The following is a 25,103-nucleotide window of genomic DNA, read 5'->3' as shown; positions in this document are numbered from 1 at the left end:
GAATTCCACTCCCACATGACATTTTTTCTTAACAGCCATAACAAACAGTCTTGGCTTCCTAACTGATTGGGTAAAAATCGTCGAAAAAATGAAACTAATCCAATAAATGACTTTAATTCCATTCTGTTCTTTGGATAAGCACATCTGTTAATTCCATCCATCTTTTTAGGATTTGGTTTTATCCCTTCAGGAGTAATTATATGTCCAAGAAATTTCAATTGGTTATGAGCAAACTTGGATTTGCTCAAATTTACAGTAACTCCGTATTCCAAAAATTTCGCAAAAACTCTTCTTAATAAGTCCAAATGTTCCTCCCAAGTTTCAGAAGCAATTAGCAAATCATCCACATATAAAGTAACTTCATTCAAAAGGTCTCTGCCCAGTGCGGTATTTAATGCCGATATGAAAACACCACCGCTTATTTTCAACGCAAATGGCATGACGGTAAACTGGTAACTTCGGCCCTGAAAAACGAATGCAGTATATTTTCGAGATTCTTTCGATATTCTAGTTTGCCAATATGAACTACACATATCCAGAGAAGTTAAGAAGCGGGCACCATAAAACTTTTGTACTAACTCTTCTAGGTTCTCCGGTCGCGTTTGTACAGGTATAATGATCTTATTGATCTCTCTGGCATCCAACACCAATCTGATGTCACCATTGGGTTTAATTACTGCCACGAGAGGGTTACAATATTCGGAATCTGAGGGCTCAATAATACCCCATTCTAACATTTTATTGATTTCCTTTCTGATGACTTCTTTCTTCGTCCATGGGATAGAATAGGAAGTACGACAAAAGGGTTTATGTGCATACGTCTTTATATGGTATTCAAAGTCTTTTATTATACCCGGACGTTTACTAAAAATCGACTGATATGCTTCCAACAAGTAGTACAATTCGTCCCTTTGGATGTTGTTGTTGTTGTGGTCTTCAGTCCTGAGACTGGTTTGATGCAGCTCTCCATGCTACTCTATCCTGTGCAAGCTTCTTCATCTCCCAGTACCTACTGCAACCTACATCCTTCTGAATCTGCTTAGTGTATTCATCTCTTGGTCTCCCCCTATGATTTTTACCCTCCATGCTGCCCTCCAATACTAAATTGGTTATCCCTTGATGCCTCAGAACATGTCCTACCAACCGATCCATTCTTCTGGTCAAGTTGTGCCACAAACTTCTCTTCTCCCCAATCCTATTCAATACTTCCTCATTAGTTATGTGATCTACCCATCTAATCTTCAGCATTCTTCTGTAGCACCACATTTCGAAAGCTATTCTCTTCTTGTCTAAACTATTTATCGTCCTCGTTTCACTTCCATACATGGCTACACTCCATACAAATACTTTCAGGAACGACTTCCTGTCATTTAAATCTATACTTGATGTTAACAAATTTTTCTTCTTCAGAAACGCTTTCCTTGCCATTGCCAGTCTACATTTTATATCCTCTCTACTTCGACCATCGTCAGTTATTTTGCTCCCAAAATAGCAAAACTCCTTTACTACTTTAAGCCTCTCATTTCCTAATCTAATTCCCTTAGCATCACCCGACTTAATTCGACTACATTCCATTATCCTCGTTTTGCTTTTGTTGATGTTCATCTTGTACCCTCCTTTCAAGACACTGTCCATTCCGTTAAGCTGCTCTTCCAAGTCCTTAGCTGTCTCTGACAGAATTACAATGTCATCGGCGAACCTCAAAGTTTTTATTTCTTCTCCATGGATTTTAATACCTACTCCGAATTTTTCTTTTGTTTCCTTTACTGCTTGCTCAATATACAGATTGAATAACATCGGGGAGAGGCTACAACCCTGTCTTACTCCCTTCCCAACCACTGCTTCCCTTTCATGTCCCTCAACTCTTATAACTGCCATCTGGTTTCTGTAGAAGTTGTAAATAGCCTTTCGCTCCCTGTATTTTACCCCTGCCACCTTTAGAATTTGAAAGAGAGTATTCCAGTCAACATTGTCAAAAGCTTTCTCTAAGTCTACAAATGCTAGAAACGTAGGTTTGCCTTTCCTTAATCTTTCTTCTAAGATAAGTCGTAAGGACAGTATTGCCTCAAGTGTTCCAGTATTTCTACGGAATCCAAACTGATCTTCCCCGAGGTCAGCTTCTACTAGTTTTTCCATTCGTCTGTAAAGAATTCGTGTTAGTACTTTGCAGCTGTGGCTTATTAAACTTATTGTTCGGTAATTTTCACATCTGTCAACAACTGCTTTCTTTGGGATTGGAATTATTATATTCTTCTTGAAGTCTGAGGGTATTTCACCTGTTTCATACATCTTGCTCACCAGATGGTAGAGTTTTGTCAGGACTGGCTCTCCCAAGGCCGTTAGTAGTTCCAATGGAATGTTGTCTACTCCGGGGGCCTTGTTTCGTCTCAGGTCCTTCAGTGCTCTGTCAAACTCTTCACGCAGTATCGTATCTCCCATTTCATCTTCATCTACATCCTCTTCCATTTCCATAATATTGTCCTCAAGTGCATCGCCCTTGTATAGACCCTCTATATACTCCTTCCACCTTTCTGCTTTCCCTTCTTTGCTTAGAACTGGGTTTCCATCTGAGCTCTTGATGTTCATACATGTGGTTCTCTTATCTCCAAAGGTCTCTTTAATTTTCCTGTAGGCAGTATCTATCTTACCCCTAGTGAGATAAGCCTCTACATCCTTACATTTGTCCTCTAGCCATCCCTGCTTAGCCATTTTGCACTTCCTGTCGATCTCATTTTTGAGACGTTTGTATTCTTTTTTGCCTGCTTCATTTACTGCATTTTTATATTTTCTCCTTTCATCAATTAAATTCAATATTTCTTCTGTTACCCAAGGATTTCTACTAACCCTCTTCTTTTTACCTACTTGATCATCTGCTGCCTTCACTACTTCATCCCTCAGAGCTACCCATTCTTCTTCTACTGTATTTCTTTCCCCCATTCCTTTCAATTGTTTCCTTATGCTCTCCCTAAAACTCTGTATAACCTCTGGTTCTTTCAGTTTATCCAGGTCCCATCTCCTTAAATTCCCACCTTTTTGCAGTTTCTTCAGTTTTAATCTACAGGTCATAACCAATAGATTGTGGTTAGAGTCCACATCAGCCCCTGGAAATGCCTTACAATTTAAAACCTACCTGGTTCCTAAATCTCTGTCTTACCATTATATAATCTATCTGATACCTTTTAGTATCTCCAGGGTTCTTCCATGTATACAACCTTCTATCATGATTCTTAAACCAAGTGTTAGCTATGATTAAGTTGTGCTCTGTGCAAAATTCTATCAGGCGGCTTCCTCTTTCATTACTTAGCCCCAATCCATATTCACCTACTACGTTTCCTTCTCTCCCTTTTCCTACACTCGAATTCCAGTCACCCATGACTATTAAATTTTCGTCTCCCTTCACTATCTGAATAATTTCTTTTATTTCATCATACATTTCTTCAATTTCTTCGTCATCTGCAGAGCTAGTTGGCATATAAACTTGTACTACTGTATTAGGTGTGGGCTTCATATCTATCTTGGCCACAATAATGCGTTCACTGTGCTGTTTGTAGTAGCTTACCCACATTCCTATTTTCCTATTCATTATTAAACCTACTCCTGCATTACCCCTATTTGACTTTGTGTTTATAACCCTGTAGTCACCTGACCAGAAGTCTTGTTCCTCCTGCCACCGAACTTCACTAATTCCCACAATATCTAACTTTAACCTATCCATTTCCCTTTTTAAATTTTCTAACCTACCTGCCTGATTAAGGGATCTGACATTCCACGCTCCGATCCGTAGAACGCCAGTTTTCTTTCTCCTGATAACGACATCCTCTTGAGTAGTCCCCGCCCGGAGATCCGAATGGGGGACTATTTTACCTCCGGAATATTTTACCCAAGAGGACGCCATCATCATTTAATCATACAGTAAAGCTGCATGCCCTCGGGAAAAATTACGGCCGTAGTTTTCCCTTGCTTTCAGCCGTTCGCAGTACCAGCACAGCAAGGCCGTTTTGGTTATTTTTACAAGGCCAGATCAGTCAGTCATCCAGACTGTTGCCCTTGCAACTACTGAAAAGGCTGCTGCCCCTCTTCAGGAACCACACGTTTGTCTGGCCTCTCAACAGATACCCCTCCGTTGTGGTTGTACCTACGGTACGGCTATCTGTATCGCTGAGGCACGCAAGCCTCCCCACCAACGGCAAGGTCCATGGTTCATTTATTAGAAACTTCAGGTTTTTCTTCAATTAATTCATCCCTTATATCCTGATCATTATAGTACCTTAATACTCTCAGTTCAAATTGATGCCTGCCTTCCTTCTCCTTTCCAGTCATCCTAGGAAGGCATTTGGTGACTGGTATTAGTTTAATCTATCTCGTTGAGTCATCGGTGGGGGTTCATGAACTTCCACATTCCGTACAGTATGATCCGAGTTATGGTATTCACCCCGTCGCATGTTGGAAGCTCCTTCGCCCATTGGTATAACTCCTTGTGCTGGATGAGGACTCGAGGCATTTGTTCCATCCTGCCGATGAATATTATGCTTAGAATTATCTTCCCAAGGTCGAATACAATTGGGTTCATCACTTGGGTACCTGTTACTCTTATTAATATCAGTACTATGCACATTCGCGTCACCATATCAAGGTTTACCTCTAGCACAGTAAGTATCTCTTCTATATTTATTATAATCATTGTTTTTATTGCAACCATAGGACAAAGATCGTCCACGCTCCTGTGATGCGGGTTTGACCTGGTTTTCAGTATTATTATTATCATACGTTAAATTATTATTATAATTATTCGTATTACTATGAGTGTGAGTTGACATTTGATTACTACTCATTTGTCTTGCGTCTTCCATAATCATATCTATAGAGTCAATCACCGACAAGAATTGTTCTACATCATGGTCAGGAACATTTATTAACTTTTCACGTATATTTATGGGCAACCTTCCCTTCAAAATTCTGATCACTTCCTTGTGAGAAATTGGATCACTCCAATAACGTGTTTTATTTATGTACTTTTCAGAATATTGCCTTAAAGTACTCCTTTTACTGTTAAAATACTCAGGTTGATAAACCTCTTTTCTTAATTTCTCTTGTTTACTCGATGACCAGTATTTAGCCAAAAAAAGTTGTTCAAACTCAGTGCAAGTATGGCAACTTTCACTTACTTTGGCGGCCCATAATGCGGCTTCTCCGATAATTTTGGATACTATAAATTGAAGTCGGTCGTGTTCTGACCAGCTACGTGGAAATATTCTTTTGAAATTATTGATAAAGATTTTCGGATGCAAGTTGTTCTTTTCAGTGGAGAATGTTGGGAATTGTCTACTTTTAAAAATGCTGTTCTCCACCTTTAAAGAAGACAAATATCCTCGCTGACCAAAAGAATCATCATCTATACCTACCGAATCATCAACTTCCCAATGCAAATTTTCACCACAATTGTACTTCGTATTATCACATGTTCGGTTGTTTTTCGACCTATTCTCTGAACGTTTGTCCTCTGTCAACAAATTTTGTGATGACTTTCATTCTAACTCCGCCAATTTATGATTGGTTTCCTTTTGCCATTTAGGTAACTCATCAACTATTTTGTCTTTTATTTTCTGAATTTCGCTAGTGAAGAGCTTAATTAATTCATCATTTCTATTTAGGTGCTCATTGACATTTTTGTTTGGCTGGGATCAAATAGTAGTCTTAACCTTGTCTACAATTTCATTTCCTTTTATTTCTATCCATTCAGATAGATCTTCATCTAGTCTTTCAGTTTGACCTACTAAATACTTGTTAATCCCCTTACGAGCATCGGACTCAAACTTGACTATTTGTTTCAAAAGCTCTTCTATCTGTGCGCTAGCATTGAAACAGCTGCTTTCACACTTAACCATCCTATTGGACAGGCCATCATAACTCTTCGAAACTACCTCATATTTCTTTTCTATGTCATGAAGTTTTCCCATTAAATTATTATATTGCCTTTCTAAGGTGTTAGAAAACTCTACATCTAGTTCTCCAAATTTCGCATTTAATTGAGTCTCCCAGTCCGCCTTTAATTCTTTCTTAGTATTTTCCAGTTTATAATCAAAGGTGTTCGGTTTGCTTTCCAAAGAATCCATTTTAACTTCTAATGAACCAAATTTGGCCTCAAATTTTTCATTTAACTTTTGATTATCCTCTTTTAATTGCTTATTATCTTTTTCTAGTGAACCAAGTCTTCCATTCATTACACCCATTTGAGTATTTATTGATACCAGCATATCAAACATTTTTTGATTAATATTTCCATTTTGAGGATCAACTTGTTGATTTACTTCCGAAACCTCAAGATCTTTATGTTCTCCCACACTGCTTACCTTACTTGTCATTGTATTTGAATCTCATAACGGCTCTAAATCAATAACTGTATTATTATCTGTACTTGTCTCCTATCCCACATTGAGCTCATGGGATGCATCATCCATATCCTTTTCACTTTCCTCTCTCTCTCTGCTCATTACTCTACTCAACTGCACATTATCATGTATTCTTTTCGTTCGTTTTGACATGATTATTCACTACCAAGACATACACTTACTTTCACTATGTATTTATATATATTTATCTACGAAAATCACAAGTTTCAACTTCCTTTTTTTTTAATAATTATACAGTTATTTTAATCATACCTGGTAGTATCACTCACTTTTAGCGATTATTGAAGAATACCTCTTTCATTGGACAGACTCACTGGCTGCTACAATACTTTCCAACTCTAGGGTTCGTGAATCCGGATGACACTCGACTCGATGCAGCAATCCTCCTCGATCGGGCTGCACGTTGTGGCGCCACTTATACCGTATCGTCCTTCGCCATCGGCGTTGTCGTTGTTACCGTGAGACACCGTTATACCGAGAGGAAAGGCGCGTCGATCTTAGAGCATGAGATATGATGACCTTAAGCCATTGACAACACACAACTGACACGGTAGCACCTGATTCCAGAATAGCTGCAGTAGTTAGGATCTACGAACTATCCCCTCTTGACCAGGTCTCCAAAACTTAACTCGTAACCAGATCCCTTCAAAGCAAATTGTCATAACGATCATCTTTCAAGGCTTCATACAAGGAGAAGAAATGTTACAGTTTATGGAATAATAACAGATATGACCAACCTGTTTTGTCTCTTCTGCTTTATTTAACATAACTTCGTTCACAGTTTCATTTTGCATTCACCACTCATTCACCAAAACCCTTTGATGAACAGTTTTGGTTGCTTGACACCAACAGTCAATGATAATGATACAGCTTTTCTCCTTTTTATAAATTGAAGCCCGCTCTCCACGATATAATTAAAAAAAAATGGTCTCAATACCGCGTCCCTTGTGAGATGCGAATAGACTTATCCCGGAATTGACTGCCCTGTAGGTGTACTCAGTTTAATGACCACACTTTGCTATCCACTATTTCACGTAACTGAATGTCCATTTGTTAGTCTGATTATACACTGTAGCTATTTAAAATTCGCCCCTATATTTTTCACAACGCACAATTAGCACTTCTTTACTTGTTTTTTTCTAAGAGTAAACGAAAAAAAAAAGACGCCATATCATCGGCTTAGTCGATATAAAGCAAAACACCTTAATATGCCCAATTTTACCTCTTCTTATAGGATCAGCTATCTTTCTCATTAATTTACTACATATTATTTCCAATAACACCAAACAGGTATCGCCATTATATTTTAATGGTATTCAAAAGCATGTTACTATTATTATGACCGACAAAATCGTAACAAATCACGCAGCGTGCGTTTTTAACGATAACTTTACGCTATTCAAGTTCCGTTACAGCTATCTTGACTCATAATGTTACAATAGTTTTGCTTGCTTGATTACAAAGTTGTATTTAATAAGGGCCTCTTGATATTTTGCCCATTGTCCTTTTCTCTTTTAAGGTTGAACAGTCTCCTTACTGGCTCCTTTTGACCTTCCAGATTGTTAGTAACTGGGCAGTTTTCTAAATATGTGGTTTTAATGACAGATGTCACTGCATCTGCCATTACCTCAAAATCTGCTGGGTTCCTTATAGAAGTTCTGGCTTCAGATAGGCGTGAGTTTAAGTCTTTCCTGTATGAGTTCCAGTCTGTTTTCCTAGGATTTCTATGGACCATGGTCTGTTTAACATCTATTTAAACATCAAACTTGATATACATGTGATCAGATAAGGATGGCTCCATTGCCACAGGCCATTGTTTGACGTAAGTACCCGTTAGAGTAGGCCTGCAAGTTATGTCAGTTACTTCTTCTATCCTGGAAGGTAGAGACCCTACCCCTCTTTAAGATTTACAGATTATTTTGTAGTAGAAATTCAAATAGGTGCTCACCTCTGCTGTTTTTTTTATTTTTTGTTTTTATTTTTACTGTGGTTTTAGGGTGCAAAACTGCTATGGTCATAAGCGCACACTCCGTGGCATATTGAAGGGTAAAAAACTGAAATTTAAATCAGCAAAAATGGGAGCGAAACTCAAGAAGGAACCTCTGCTGTTATATCACTGCTTCCCCCCTCCACCCACCCACCCACCCACCACCCACCACCCCCACCAGGTTACAGGCACTGGCACCACAGCCAACCAGCTGCTGTTCATGTTGCTATGTGCAGCTATGTGCCAGCCTCTTCCCTTCATGGGAAGGAGGAATACTGTCCTTGCAAGGAATGTAATGTGAGGCCAATACAGTTTCACTCATGCTTCCTTGCTTACATTGTTTCATTCTGATGCTCACTAAGTCCCTGGAACAGATGTCCACTGTCAGCATGAATGAAATTCCATTCTTAACATAAATGCATGTCCTGGGGTTTTTTAGGCTTCTAGCATAAGTCAATTTGTCTCTAGTTCCTCCATGGCCTGAAAGAACCATTTATACAAGGTGAATCACCTAAAACCTACACTGCAAATATTGCAGAAATGCAAAGTGCTATCGAACTGCAGTTTTCACAAAATGGATTCGTAGGCAGGGGCATGTATTGTTAGCCAATCAACAGAAAGTAATAATACTTAGAAAGTGTATTTTTTGTGCAAGCATACACTTTTTTAAATGGAGCAATGCCTGTTGACATTAAGAAGCTACAAGTAGAGTAAATTAGAATGTCGGTGGTATTTGTTGCAGAATTCTAGTGCAAGTCATTTATGAGATACCATATTTTGAAAAGTTCCCTCACCAACACTTGCACGATACCTGTGGAAGCACGCACTAAAGAACAAGTGCATACAATAGTTACATGGATTCTGATCAGTAATGAGACAGTTGATCATCACAGGTTGTGTTCGAAATTGCCACCAGCAGTCGCAATACATGCTTCCAATGTGTTTTGGAAGGTCTGCTTCACACATGGGAGGAGCGGGAGGGGGATTGTCCAATATATACATGGCGCCGGCCCACCGCCAGTCAGTACATTAGCGCACCTGATGATGGCAAGGTGGTTGATTGCCGAAATAGTCTGTCCTATGCACACCCATACCAGGCTGTTCACCCGAGATTTATTTCGTTTGCTTCACACATGCTAGCAAGGAGATGTCCAAGCAGGCTGCATAAACATGTCATTGCTTATCATTGGGTATAGTTGGTATGTCCATGTAGACAGTGTCTTTCAGCTTTCCTCACAGAAAAAGTCTACAGGCATCAAATCCAGAAAATGGGGCAGCCAAGGTACAGGTCCTCTGTGTCCAACCCAACAATTTGGAAACAGTTTGTGAATGTATGCTGTAATACTTGGTGCACTATGTGCTGGACAGCCATCATACTGGTACCACAGGTTCCTCCTAGTCTGCAAAGGAACATCTTCTACCATCCATGGAAGATGGTCTGTTAGGATGCTGTGATACTTGTGTCCATTCAGTTTTCTGTCTATGAGCCCATGAGCTGATGGTTCACTATCCCACAACACACATTTACACTCCATGGATGCTGACATCTCACCTGATGAAGCCAACAGGGACTGTCAACAGACCAATAATGCATGTTTTGGCAGTTTGCTGGCCGTGATTGGTAAATGTGGCTTCATCACTAAACACGATACATGGTACATCTGAGTATCCTGTCATAATACACATGTACAGAAGTTAACATGACTCTCATAATCTTTTCCATACAGCTCTTGAGAGAGAGAGAGAGAGAGAGAGAGAGAGAGAGAGAGAGAGAGGGAGATGTGATGATGGAGATTGTGCGGGGCACTTGCCTGACTCATGCCTCTTCCTTGTTCAGTTGTGTGGGAGCTAATGAGTGGATCAATTGCAACAACAACAAGAACATTAGTTTCCCCCTCTTCTTCATCAATTGTTTCCTTCTGTTATGTTGTTTAGGTATTGCACTACCACTTTCATGTAACTGGTTGAAGAGGTTGATAAATAATTATCAAGATGATGACATCTATTGGGATATCTTGCCACATACACCAAACAAGAATGAACTATATTCTTCCTACACTTTCCATATACCACAAGCATGTCAGCTTTGTCTGAATTGGTAAAACCCATTGTTCATTCATGACCTACTGCTTGGGCTGTCACACACTAACTGACTAGCAAGTCACAATGCATTTAAGGAACACAAAAGCACACTCTAAGCAAATGTAACATTGTACCTAGCAACTACACAGGTTGAATGGCTCGAAGAAGTGTTAGTGAGGAAGATTTTCAAAATGGAATATCGCGTGAATGACTCACACTAAAATCCTTCAACAGATACCACTGAATTCTAGTTTACCCTATTTTTAGTTTTTTTTGTCAGTAGGCATTGTTCCATTCAAAAAGTCTATATTTGCACGAAAAATACACCTTCTTGGTATTATTACAATCTGTTTACTCAGTAACAATATGCTAGTCCATTCTGTGAAAACCGCTCATCAATAGCACTTTCGATTTCCACAATATCTGCTGTGCAAGTGTTAACTGATGCTCCCTGTATAGATAGAGTGCCTGGATTAGGACCACATCCACCTATTGTCTTCCCAGAAGATGACTCAGGGCAAATGTTGCCCCTTTACTGTGTTCCAGGTTTATCTGCAGTCTCCAGTTTGCCACCATGGTTGCTTCTGATGTCTTTGATTATCCTGACAGCAATGTGTGATAACACTAAGTACAATTTCCACTCCTGTTCTTGCATAGCTGCCAGAAAAAAAGGTTTGTTGACTTTCTCCACAGAGGTTTGGCCACCCGGTACAACCTTTTGCCCTCTAATCCTCTATTGAGACCTACTGGTTCAGTGCCCTTATTTTCTTTACAGAGTCTTTGGAGGAGTATCCTAACAAGTTCCTATACCCAAATTGATAACTTTGCAGTCCTGAAGAGCTCAGCTGCTATCTTGACTGGCAGTTTTGCTGCCTTGCACAGAGATATCTTGGGACCACCTCCTTAAGTCGCTCCATTGTTCCCATTGCTTCGCAGACAAAGAATTAGGGTTGTGGACTTGCCCCTCCTCCCACCCCCCTCTCAGTCTTCTCAAAGAGAGCCATCTGCACAAGCTCCACCTGCTGCAAGGTAATGCCTAGTAGGTGTCCCTGTTGGATTACCACCATCATGATAACTAAGATTTCAGTACTATGGGTATGTTTCCCTGTTTCCTCCCTTGGCTTTTTCTGGATTCATTTATCCTGAGAAGTGGAAGTATTAGTCTCCTCCATTCTCTTGTTCCCTGTCTTAGAGGTAGAAGGAGTCTGATTACCCCCTTCACTCTGAGATAGCCTTTTTTTGGGAGGTATTAGGTTCAAGACCCTTCAGTTCCCTCCATTTACGTTTAGAAAGCATTCTTTACATTAATTTCTTTTTATTCTTTGAAGTGTTTCCTCCTCTGAGTCCAAGACAAGGATTTGATCTCGACCTGGTCCAGCTTCTCAGTAACAGTTTCCACTTCTTGGACTGTTCTACTGTCTGATACAACTGCTGAAACATCTCTCACTGTTTCCAACCCCAGTGCTTGGGTCTTTGAGGGCTCATCAAGTTTCTCAATGTTTGTTTTATTTTCTGTGTTCTCTTGGGACCCATGAGAACTGGGGCTCTAGTTGGTCAAAGCCATGGAATCTCATGCAGTGCTAGATTAATTGCTCACGATGGTTGCCCGATGACCCTGAGGCTCCATTAATGACACACCTTCCACATCTTCCCATGTGCCATGCATCACACCTTGAGTTGGGCATTGGTGAACTGGAGGACTGTGGGAGCAGGCAGGGAAGGGACGGGGCATTTTGAGACACTCTTCATCTGGTCCATCCATTGAGGTGCGTCCCAGACAATACACCTGCAAGATGGTATCCTCCAGAGAGGTGATATGTGATTGTAGGGGACTGTGACATGCTTTTATTTATTTATTTATTTTATTAATTAATGATTGTACTCAGATGATCATTGGCAGTGAAAGTAAGTATATCTAAAGTTATTGTAATGGAAATTTGAGTTTAAATCAAACAAAGGAAACACCAGGTAGGAATGTCAACAACATAGGAAAAGATAGATTGCTACTTACCATAAAGAAAACATGCTCAGTTAAAGACAAGCACAATTAAAAGACACTTACACATAAGCTTTGAGCTACAGCCTTTGTCGTAAAGAGAGAAACGCACACCATTCATTTACACAACAAACACACCTCGTGCAACATGATCACCAACACCAGCAGCTTGGGTCAGAAGGCAGCTACTACATGGGATAGTAGCAGCAGTCTCAAGGGGGTGATTCTCCGATCCCTCCAGATTGTAGCTATCATCCCACACGATGGTTGCACTTTGGCCCAAGCTGCCATAGTTGGTGGTCATGTGTGCATAACGTGTGCTTGCTTGTGTGAATGAATGGTGTGTGTTTCTCTTTTTACAATGAAGGCTGTGGCTGAAAGCTGATGTCCTAATTGTGCCTGTCTCCAACTTGGCATATTATCTTTATGGTAAGTAGCTGTCTATCTTTTCCTACATTGTTGGAAATTTGAGTTTGTATTACTGCTTTTATGAGTTGTTTCAAAACGAAACCAGTGGAGCACTATGTACTTTTGACATAAATTTATTATGCCCATTTTTGCTTGTTATTTATGACTATAACCTGTTTTGGGTATTAGGAGTTCATGGAAGTTTTGCTGTTGCATCTAGGAAGAATGTGAAATTGCTTTCAAATGTGTCTCATGAAATGATGGGTGCTTGGAAACTGTATGTCCCAGTGGTTCTAAAGTGAAACCACCTCCTTAAAACAATTAACTGGATACTTTTTACCAATTTTTCTCATATTTGTTTCTTACTATGATACCAAAGGCATGCAGACACCATGGCATATTAAACTTGCTGACTGTTGACTGTGGTCTTGCACAAGTGATTTGGAATTTGAGCATGCTGTAGGCCTAGTTAGTTCTATGGCTAACTCCTGTATGGATGTTCTCTTCTGTTGTGCTTTTTCATGTAACCAAGGGACTGCTATCTCTCTGATCTTATCCCGGGGTAGTACGTAATGTTGGTGACCCAATGTGGTGTGAACTACAACCTTTTGATGTGACGTCAGAGGCAGTTTTCCAGCAGGAAGTGACAGGTATAAAGCAGCCACTTTAATTTTTCTCAGATAAACAGACAGCTTCACAGGCTACATGGTCCACCCATGACTGTGACCTTTTAGCAGTTTATGAAGCAGTTTGCCAGTTTATATATGAAATGGAAGGCAGATCACTAGTCATTTACATGGACCACCAACTGCTAGTGGACTCAGTCTGAAATCCATTGAAAGACACATGCCCCAGGCGATTCCCATCACCTGGACTATATTGCACAGTTTACCACCAACATCAGCCATATGAAGAATATGGACAATGTTGTTGTTCTGTGTGTGAACACACAGTCATAATGCTGAAAATGATCTAAAAGAGTAATCTTAAGCCTGAAAGGAACCTGTATGTACTTGCAAACAAGTTTATAAAAGCTATTTCATTATTTTCACTTTCACACAGGGTGCCATAAATATTAACAGCAGCAGCAGCAGCAGCAGCAGCACTGTTTCTCATCAAAGAGGAAACATTTGTGAAGTGTGATGTGAGGTGTCAACCTACTATGAGGGATTGGAGTGGTTATGAAAATCTTGTAGCTGTAATACACTGAAGAGCCAGAGGAACTGGTAAACCTGCCTAATATCGTGTAGGGCCCCTGCAAGCTCACAGAAGTGCCACATCATGATGTGGCATGGACAGGACTAATATCTGAAGTACTGCTGGAGGGAATTGACATCATGAATCCTGCAGGGCTGTCCATAAATCCGTATGAGTACGAGAATGTGGAGATCTCTTCTGAACAGAATGTTGCAAGGCATCCCAGATATGGTCAATAATATTCATGTCTGGGGAGTGTTTAAACTCAGAAGAGTGTTCCTGGAGCCAATCTGTAGCAATTCTGGACATGTGGAGTGTCACATTGTCTTGCTGGAGTTGCCCAAGTCTGTTGCAATGCACAATGGACATGAATGGATGCAGGTGATCAAACAGGATGCTTACGTATGTGTCACCCATCTGAGTCATATCTAGACATATCAGGGGTCCCGTATCACTCCAACTGCACATGCCCCAAACCACTACAGAGCCCCCACCAGCTTCAGCTATTCCCTGCTGACATGCAGGGTCCATGGATTCATGAGGTTGTCTCCATACCCCTACATGTCCATCCACTCAATACAATTTGAAAAAAAAAAAAGACTAATCTGACCAGGCAACATGTTTACAGTCATCAACAGGCCAGTGCAAGTGTAGACGGGCCCAGGCAAGGCGTAGAGCTTTGTGTCATCCCATCAAGGGTACACAAGTGGGCCTTTGGTTCTGAAAGCCCATATCGATGATGCTTCACTAAATGCTTTGCATGCTGACACTTGTTGAAAGCCCGGCACTGAAATCTGCAGAAATTTGTGGAAGGGTTGCACTTCTGTCACATTGAACAATTCTTTTCAGTTGTCATTGGTCCTGTTCATGCAGGAGCTTATTCCAGCCACAGCAATGTGGCGATGTATACCAGATTCCTGTTACTGACAATGCACTCTTGAAATAGTCACATGAGAAAATCCCTACTTCATTGGTATCTCAGAGATGCTGTGTCCATCGCTCATGCATGACTATAACATCATGTTCAAACTCACTTAAATCTTGATAACTTGCCATTGTAGCAACAGTAACTAATCTAACAAGAGTGCCAGACGCTTGTTGTCTCATTTAGGTGTTGCCAACCACAGCACCATATTTGGCCTGTTTGCATATCACTGTATCTGAATACGCTTGCCTATACTAGTTTCTTTGGCATTTCAGTGTAATTTTTGTATACTGTCAGCAAACCAACAAATGAAATTTTATGAATTCTCCAGCTACTCATACTATCTAATTCTAAGACATTCAAGTATGACATTATCTATCACTTCGTACAGATTGTTGTTAAGTAAGGCACCATGAAGCTAAGCAAACAGTGCATAATACAAAGGACAAATCCACTGTTCCATAAAAACACGGGAGAACTGCCGGATATCAGTAACGTCCTGCAACGATATTTCGGCACAGAGTCTTCTGGCCATCTTCAGGTGAGTGCCACTGTAGTAGTACTGGTGAGTACGCACTGAGCTCCGCTATTTAAAGCCATACTGAGGTGACATTGCTCAGCGTGCACGTTCACAATGGCTCCGTGCGCTGCGCCTCGCACCCTCCATGGTGAAAGCCTGTCGTATCGGTATCAGGTTGATTTCCATCTTTATGCAGATAACTACATCGACTACAAAGTTTCTCTATAACAGGATTCCAAGCAGAGTTTAGCTGATAACCGCTATCTCGATTGATGAGAGTCTCATTGTCAGACAGTCTTATTTCCACAGATTCATTGATAATCAAGCTCCAAAAGTTTGATGTATGGGCCAAAATTTTTGGGTCGTAATTCATGGAATGGTCTGTGGAAATATAATGTTCGGTGATTGTGGACTTGGTGGGTTGGAGAAGGCGAGTATGCCGTTGGTGTTCCACAATGCATTCCTGCACAGTTCGTGTTGTTTGCCCTATATATGATTTGACGCATTCACACGGAATTTTGTAAACACCTGATTTACACAGGCCCAGGTCATCTTTAATAGGTCCCACCAGTGATGAAATTTTGGAAGGAGGGCGAAAGATGACTCTCACTTGATACTTTCTCAATATTCTGCCTACCTGTGAAGAAATATTCCCAATAAATGGTAGATAAACAGTCGACCTGAAGGCCTCTTCCTCTTCCTTGTTCCGTTGTTTGTAGGTCTTCATCACTCTGTTCACTTGCCTAGGTGAAAAGCCATTCTTCAAAAATACTTTTTGCATGTGTTCCAGTTCCGCTTGAAGACTGTTGGCATCAGAGATAGTATGGGCATGGTGGATCAAGGTTTTGAGAATGCCCATTGTTTGTGCTGGATGGTGGCAACTAGTAGCGTGTAGATACAGGTCTGTATGAGTGGGCTTTCTGTACACTGAGTGACCAAGTGTGCCATCACTCTTCCGTCGCACCAAGATGTCTAAAACTGGCAGACAATCATCTTTCTCTATCTCCATGGTAAACTTTATGTTGTCATGTATGGAGTTCATGTGATGTAAAAATTCTTGGAAACGGTCCAGACCATGAGGCCACACTATAAAAGTGTCATCAACGTACCGCCAAAATACTGTTGGTTTAAAAGTGGCAGAGTCGAGTGCTCTCTTCTCAGAATCCTCCATAAAAAGATTGGCCACTAGGGGAGACAAAGGACTCCCCATGGAGACTCCATCAGATTGTTCATAAAATTTGTTGTTAAATATAAAATATGTAGAGAAGAGAGTGTGCTCAAACAACGCTGTAATGTCTGCACCAAACATATTGCCAATGAGGTGTAGTGAGTCCACCAGAGGCACCTTGGTGAAAAGTGAAACCACATCAAGACTGACCAATAAGTCGTTACTTTGCAGTTTTAGTGACTGAAGTCGACTGATAAAATCACCAGAATTTTTTATGTGATGTGCACACTTGCCTATCATTGGTTTGAGCAAAGATGCCAAGAATTTTGCTAGGTCATAGGTGGCTGCTCCAGTGTTACTCACAATTGGACGTAATGGCACATTTTCCTTGTGGGTCTTTGCTCCCACACCTGTTTCACCACTGCTAGTGGATTTCATCAGTGCCATTGAAGAAGCTGTACACTGTCTTGATACAGATGAAGCAGAGGAAGTTCGTCGAGAGTCTTGCCGTGTATTGACCAAGGGTGCACCAATGAAGAGTAACATCTCGCCAATGGAGATGATAGCCCTCCATAACTTATGAGCAGATGTGGATACAATAGTCTTAAAATCTGACAAAGGAAATGCTATTGTCCTCATACCACGGGATGACTATATTAATAAGATCAATGTTTTATTATGTGATTCAACGTATCGCAAAATTGATAAGGATCCCATGAGCCGAGTGGTGCGAAAAACAGCAGAACTTTTATCAAATAGTTCTCTACCGAAGGAGGTCATCAAGAGACTGAAAGCAAACAGTTCAGTTCCACGTAGGCTATATGGACTGCCTAAGATCCACAAGGAATATGTGCCATTATGTCCAATTGTGAGTAACACTGGAGCAGCCACCTATGACCTAGCAAAATTCTTGGCATCTTTGCTCAAACCAATGATAGGCAAGTGTGCACATCACATAAAAAATTCTGGTGGTTTTATCAGTCGACTTCAGTCACTAAAACTGCAAAGTAATGACTTATTGGTCAGTCTTGATGTGGTTTCACTTTTAACCAAGGTGCCTCTGGTGGACTCACTACACCTCACTGGCAATATGTTTGGTGCAGACATTACAGCGTTGTTTGAGCACACTCTCTCCTCTACATGTTTTATTTTTAACAACAAATTTTACGAACAATCTGACGGAGTCGCCATGGGGAGTCCTCTGTCTCCCCTGGTGGCCAATCTTTTTATGGAGGATTTTGAGGAGAGAGCACTCGACTCTGCCACCTTTAAACCAACAGTATTTTGGCGGTACGTTGACGACACTTTTATAGTGTGGCCTCATGGTCTGGACCATTTCCAAGAATTTTTACGTCACATGAACTCCATACATGGCAACATAAAGTTTACCATGGAGATAGAGAAAGATGATTGTCTGCCAGTTTTAGACATCTTGGTGCGATGGAAGAGTGATGGCACACTTGGTCACTCAGTGTACAGAAAGCCCACTCAACAGACCTGTATCTACAAGCTACTAGTTGCCACCATCCAGCACAAACAATGGGCATTCTCAAAACCTTGATCCACCGTGCCCATACTATCTCTGACGCCAACAGTCTTCAAGCGGAACTGGAACACATGCAAAAAGTATTTTTGAAGAATGGCTTTTCACCTAGGCAAGTGAACAGAGTGGTGATGACCTACAAACAATGGAACAAGGAAGAGGAAGAGGCCTTCAGGTCGACTGTTTATCTACCATTTATTGGGAATACTTCTTCACAGATAGGCAGAATATTGAGAAAGTATCAAGTGAGAGTCATCTTTCGCCCTCCTTCCAAAATTTTATCACTGGTGGGACCCATTAAAGATGGCCTGGGCCTGCGTATATCAGGTGTTTACAAAATTCTGTGTGAATGTGGCAAACCATATATAGGGCAAACAACACGAATTGTGCAGGAACGCATTGTGGAACACCAACGGCATACTCACCTTCTCCAACCCACCAAGTCCGCAATCGTTGAACACTGTATTTCCACAGACCATTCCATGAATTACAACGACCCAAAAATTTTGGCCCATACATCAAACTTTTGGAGCTTGATTATCAATGAATCTGTGGAAATAAGATTGTCTGACAATGAGACTCTCATCAATCAAGATAGCGGTTATCAGCTAAACTATGCTTGGAATCCTGTTATATAGAAACTTCATAGTCGATGTAGTTATCTGCATGAAGATGGAAATCGACCTGATACCGATACGACAGGCTTTCACCGTGGAGGGTGCGAGGCGCAGCGCACAGAGCCATTATGAATGTGCACGCTGAGCAGCGCATGTGTCACCTCAGTATGGCTTTAAATAGCGGAGCTCAGTGCATACTCACCAGTACTACTACAGTGGCACTCACCTGAAGATGGCCAGAAGACTCTGTGCCGAAATATCATGGCAGGACATTACTGATATCTGGCAGTTCTCCTGTGTTTTTATGGAACAATCAGTATGCCGGGAAAGCTTTAAACATCACACAAATGCACTGTTTGGTGGCAACTTGTGAATTAAAGCATTTAAGCACTCAGTGATGGTCCATTATGTAAAAATACCCAGCATGTTACTTTTACTCGATATGTGTTGATGTCGCGGCTATATTAATTGGCTGGGTGAAAACTGTGATTGCATTTTTGATACATATTTTGCCTGTTGTCAAGAGGTGACCACATAGTCATTGCATTGTCAAATAAATTGTTCAATTGCAGTTAACAAGATGTGAGCTAGTTAAAGGAGATCTCTCCTACACAGGTGAGCTAAGTTTTCCTTAAAATTATTAATTGACATAAAGTCCAAATGTCTGTAAGGTGGTGGCATGTGATGCAAGCTAAAATTCCTTGAGAGCTCCAGTAATAACAGTGTCACAATTGTGTATAATATTAAATGAAATATTGTAAAGATGCTATTGCACTTAACTGTTGAGAGTGCATATCCCACTGCAAAAATGTTTCAAAGTTCATCACATCTCAAAAAATCAGTCCCAGTAATGGCCTAGCCTGGATTTCTATCTTTTCCAAATTGTGACAAGTAGTCTATTCATTCACTAAATCTCACAACTGCTTGCAACCTTTTGAACTGACCATTTGTACAGGAGTGATCCAGATACAAAATAGCAACCTGCACTTAGGTCAGCATCAGTCATTGTTCTTTTTGCTGTACAGCATACACAGGATCTTTCTTAATATTGACCTAATCTTAATTCTAATTGCACCAATAGACACATGATGTACTATCAGTGGAGTTAATATTTACAAGATCATTTATCTGTAGTGATTACCAGGGAAACATTACTTGTAAATTTTATCCATCACATCAATGTACTCTCCCATAAATAAAAACCAACAAAATATACATTTTGTGCTGAATTTTGTGTGGTAGTTTTCATAATTGGATATGACACATAGTTTAGAAATTATTCATGAACTACTGGGTTCAGTAATTAAAATTAACACAATGTGCTTATATTTAATGCAAGTTGTATTTCTACATATGCATCATCTTAAATTCCATCTTATACTGCCATGATAAATAATGTTTTTCTATTGAGGTGAATTTTAAACATTTTAACCCTTTAACTGTTCTGGATGTGTTAACACATGTGCCTTTGTAGCTGTCCCTGTGTGTCTATGCTTAGACACATTCAGAGGACCAGATAGTATACACATTCAGGGGACCAGGTAGAGGGACTGGTGGCATGCATAAACACTTTTAGAACACACAGGGACAGGTACAAAGGCACGCACATGAACATGTCCAGAGCAGTTAAAGAGTTAACTGATTATCAGAATTTTTTCTCTTAGATTAGGAAACAGTCTTATAACAAGGACACCCACAACTATCATTATTTTGCATACCGAAAGGAAAACTAAAAACTTAAAATATACTGAGGTCCTGAAGTGCTGGTAAAATTCATTGAGAATTCAATTTGCTGTGTTAGCTGTTTCATTGTAATTGCTCAGAGACTGGTACAACCAGTTTTTGTGATGCACATACATTCTCAGGTGTATTTCTGCATAACAAAATATTTATGTAGAAATTTTATAAGAACCATACTACTGACTTACAAAGTTCAGAATCCTTAACACTAAAAATTAAAACCATGGCCCATGAATTAATAACAAAAGGCATGAGCCACTATCACAAAATTACTTAAAATGTTTAATGTCCCACATTACCTATATGGCTTAATGCATGTTCTGAGGAGCATTACTGATGCAACCAGCAATGGATGTCAGACTTCATAAAGCCAGTTGTCACTGATAATTTATGTTCAGAGTGTGACAGAAGTGCTTAAAATAAAAATGTTATAAAAATAATGTGAAGAAGGCCCAACAGGGGCTATATGTAGACCCAAATGAAAGAATAATTAAATCAATAACATTGAACTCACATGTGGTAACAGGAAACCATCTAGGCTGTTGAACAATCTAATACTGAAATGACATCAGAGAATACACCAGTGTTTGTTGTTCCCAATTGACAACACCTATATATATATCATCAGTGTTTGTCGTTCCCAATTGATAACACCTATATATCATCAGGAAAACACCTATGATTTCGGTCAAGAACTTTTCAAGATTGTTGGTAACAACATAACGCAAGTGCTTGTCTTTATATAGTAGTATGGATATATATTTATAGACCATATATATTAAGAAGTATATAGCATATGTCCATCTGAATGTTTATCAGAGCATCATGTAATTATTTGAAGTAAACTGGTCAAGCATTTTTCAAAATTTTTGGTACTGATTTTTCACCTTTATATAATATATTGTATATTTATATACCACATGTATTTACAAAATAGTAGCCTATGTCTGTCCTAACATTTGTTAGAGTATTATGTAAAACTCTGAAGTAAATTGGTTGAGAACATTTTGAGACTTTTGGTAATGACATTAAACAACAATTTGTGTTTATATAGTGCTATAGATAATGAATTTGCGAGTTCGTGGCATATTTTGATGAAATTATTTTCCAAGTTTCATCTGTGGGCATATCAGATATTCATGTCTGATTCTTCTATTTAGACAATGTATGTACATTTTTATGCTGCTTTACATAACTGTATTGTGATTCAGTATGCAGATATCCACTATTAAGCTCTTGTGTACATTATACAACAACAGCCTTAGCATTACACTGTGTTCTTATTTGTCATTTCCAATTCTACCACCCATCTTTGACCTGGACCTTTATTGTTTTGTTTCCATGCCATCAAGTCTTTTCCAACACAGGCCTTACTATTACACTTAGTAAGTCCTTATTTGTCATTTCCTATTTTACCACCAATCTGTTCCCTGTTTCTTTATTGTTTTGTTTCCACCCACCTGGTCTTTTCCTGGTTGTGCTAGATTCTACCTCTTGAGTTTCAAGATTCACTGCAACATTTACTCTGTCACCACTGAGTGTACTTACAGGGGGTGCAACTGTTGATAGCTGCAATATTCCACATGTACCTTCCGGGTGACCCAACAGCAGGCTGGCCACCATACATCTTCAGTGGTCACTGGTTGTTGAGACAGGGCAACTAAGTTCTGACACTGTGTACTCTATCAAAGATAGAACTGAAGTAAAAGTGCACTTACGGCTTTTGTATTGCGTGCTGCAGTTGGTAACTCTTTGTGTGGTGAATGATAGGGAGTGAAGACAATGAATAATTAGCCACAACCAATATGAAAATAGCTTTTGATGAACATAGTCATAATGTATAGTGTATGAAGTTCTGTGGTGGCATAGTGGAATATACTGTGCAGAATGTCAAACAGAACAATATTCTGTAAAATAGAAGTTGTTTCTGTGTAACCACAACCTTGGAAATTGGGATATTCCTAAAATACCCAACTGAGTTTTCAAAATGATCAGTACGTACAATACACTACAGATCAGTACGTCACCACAGCCACTTTTCCAATCACATTTGTAGTCTTTGACAGCTCACAATCAAACCATTATGTTTCAACCTAACCTACACTGTTGGTCACGTTAAAGATCTGTCTGTTATCACAGTGTTTTTTTTTCTCCTCTAGTCACATTTGTTGGCTTTGCCAGCTCAAACCAAACTATAACACAGGAATGCAAAACAATATTTCAAGATATACTGTCATATTCCAAGGAACACACAATTCAAGTAATACATACAAAAACCAGTAACGAGCTTTGCAATACATAATACACAGAGTAATAATCATCAATCTTGTACTATCTGTGTCATAAACAAAAGTCAACTATTCATATTTTCCACCAAACTAAAGTCATTAGATTCAGCAGTTCTCATTGGCTACTCTATACTATCATCTGATTGGCTATGACCAAAAGAAACAAATTGCCAGCAGCAGCACACAGCAGAAGAGTCACTAATGCCATAAGTGCACTTTAACTGCAAATTGAATTACATAGGTACTTCATATCTTGTATTAATGAAAAGTGTTCAAAATTAATAGCAAAATTTGTTCACCGCTGAAACATTGCATCAACAAAGAACACACATCAACCTAAAAAGGCAAAAGTCCAACTCATGATTAACAATTCAGTGTCACTTAAAATTAAATGCACTGAAATGAAAAGAATAGACCAAAGATGAAAAAATGAATGAAGGTGATATAATGTCAGTGAAGTCCTTTTAGATATACTGTGAATCTGCAGTAGTGCTATTCCCACATCCCTGGTGGGAGAACCTCTGCTAGTAGGTTTTTGAAATCATAAATGGAAACATTAGTGACAATGGAAGGCTATGTAACTTTTTAAAGTTTTCCTATAAGGACTGTTAAAGGCACAGTTTAAGATAAAAATGCAATTAGGTTGGATTATCGGAAATGCACCTAAGATCTGGCATTGTGGTCAGTCAATATACAGCTTCATTTAGTGAAATACTAATGTGGTTTTCTGATTCTATCTCAGATATGCATTATTTGAACACAAAAAGCACAGATAATTTCTCACAGTTCACAGAAAAATCTGCCCTGCATTCATAATGTAAGTTATTTCCTGTGAATTAACTGAGAATTATGATATCTTTGTGATAAAAGTCTTGATAGTCAAAGCAAGCAACAAAGCTGTGCTTGCAAAGTAACAATACTAATTCTGTGTAATTGTGATGTGCTAAGAGAAATACTGAAAAATTAATGGAGTGGTTAAGTAAAATATAGTTACCAATACCAGTTAGAACTGTCTTTTTGCCATTTTATTTCTGCGATATGATATTCCTCTTCCAAATTTTTGATTGTTACAGGAAACATATATGCTCCAACAATGATGACCAACAAGCACTGTGTCCACATTGTGGGAAGCTGTCTTCACGTGTTTGCACACACATTTGTGAACAGTACTGCAGATGTGATGATTGTGAGACAGAGTTTATTCATGGGAGACATCAAACAACACATGAAGTGAGTGAACAAGAAAAAGATGATAATACTTCAGACCATAACAGGATACTGGCACTTGACAACCAATTAGCAATATCTTCACAAGTGCATCTGACAGAAACTATCATAAAACTCCCTTTGGAGTGTGACATTTGTGGCTGGGCTTGCTCAAAACCTTCTGATCTTACAGCACATAAGAAAACACATGCAGGGCAGCGACCATTCAAGTGCCGTCTGTGTGAGTGGACATTTGCTCGTTCCTGTGGTCTTATGAAACACATGCGCACACATACTGGGGAACAACCTTTCTTATGTCCTGTGTGCTGTGAGAGTTTTACTACCACATACAGTCTCAGTAGACACAAGTGCTGTCCAAGGGATACTAAGCAGCTTTAAGAACCACCAATTTTTTCCCATATGTTTTTATTAATGTTGTGATAATTGTAATGAGATTTTTCTTAATGGTATAGATGAAATGTGTTATTGTGAGGGCCAAGATTTCCTTGTAAAAAGTGAGTGGTTGCCTCAGTCCCATTGTAAAAAGAAAAATAAATTAATGGATTAAAATTCTTAATAAGATCTGTTGGCACTTTTCTTTACTTTAAATTATTTTTTGTTAATTTTTTGTTTGTTTCTGGATTTTCTGTATCTGTTACTGAATAAACAGTCAGTCTGTTTAAATCAGTGTTTTTTGTGATGTGTGTTTCCATATAGTAGAACAAGGAATATTATTTCAAGCTAGGAAACAGTGCCTAAAGTGATCAATGGAAAATGAGGAATGAAACAGTCATGTGTCTTTTTGGGTTAACATAGACTGCAATGAGTACTAGCTTTTATTATTTCTGTTAGTTCCTCTAGTTGGAGCCACACATAAATCTCTCATACTTTTCCCAGCAGCAGTGCAGGAAAACATCTTGCCCGGGTGGATATCAGCATGTATATAGTGTAGGAAATGCGTAGCACAAATGCTGATTAATGCAATTTATTTACTGACCAGTTTCAGTTCAGGACCC

General features: G+C 39.5%; 1 protein-coding gene across 5 annotated transcripts in view; it reads left to right on the top strand.

Moving 5' to 3' along the window:
* Positions 1-24,696, top strand: part of LOC124776856 (zinc finger protein ZFP2-like) — a 112,424-nt gene extending 87,728 nt beyond the window's left edge. Inside the window, exon 5 of one of the 5 annotated variants that reach the window (XM_047252031.1) lies at positions 23,955-24,696. In XM_047252031.1, coding sequence (XP_047107987.1) covers positions 23,955-24,486 — 532 coding nt within the window. In that variant the 3' untranslated portion in view covers positions 24,487-24,696. The remainder of the gene's footprint in view (positions 1-23,954) is intronic. The other 4 variants (XM_047252027.1, XM_047252029.1, XM_047252026.1 and 1 more) reach the window with 4 other exon arrangements.
* The last annotated feature ends 407 nt before the right edge of the window (positions 24,697-25,103 follow it).

The sequence above is a fragment of the Schistocerca piceifrons genome, chromosome 2 (assembly GCF_021461385.2).
Source record: "Schistocerca piceifrons isolate TAMUIC-IGC-003096 chromosome 2, iqSchPice1.1, whole genome shotgun sequence".
Lineage (NCBI taxonomy): Eukaryota > Metazoa > Arthropoda > Insecta > Orthoptera > Acrididae > Schistocerca > Schistocerca piceifrons.
Note: the sequence above shows the minus strand (reverse complement) of the source record. Positions and strands in the feature narration are given on the sequence as shown.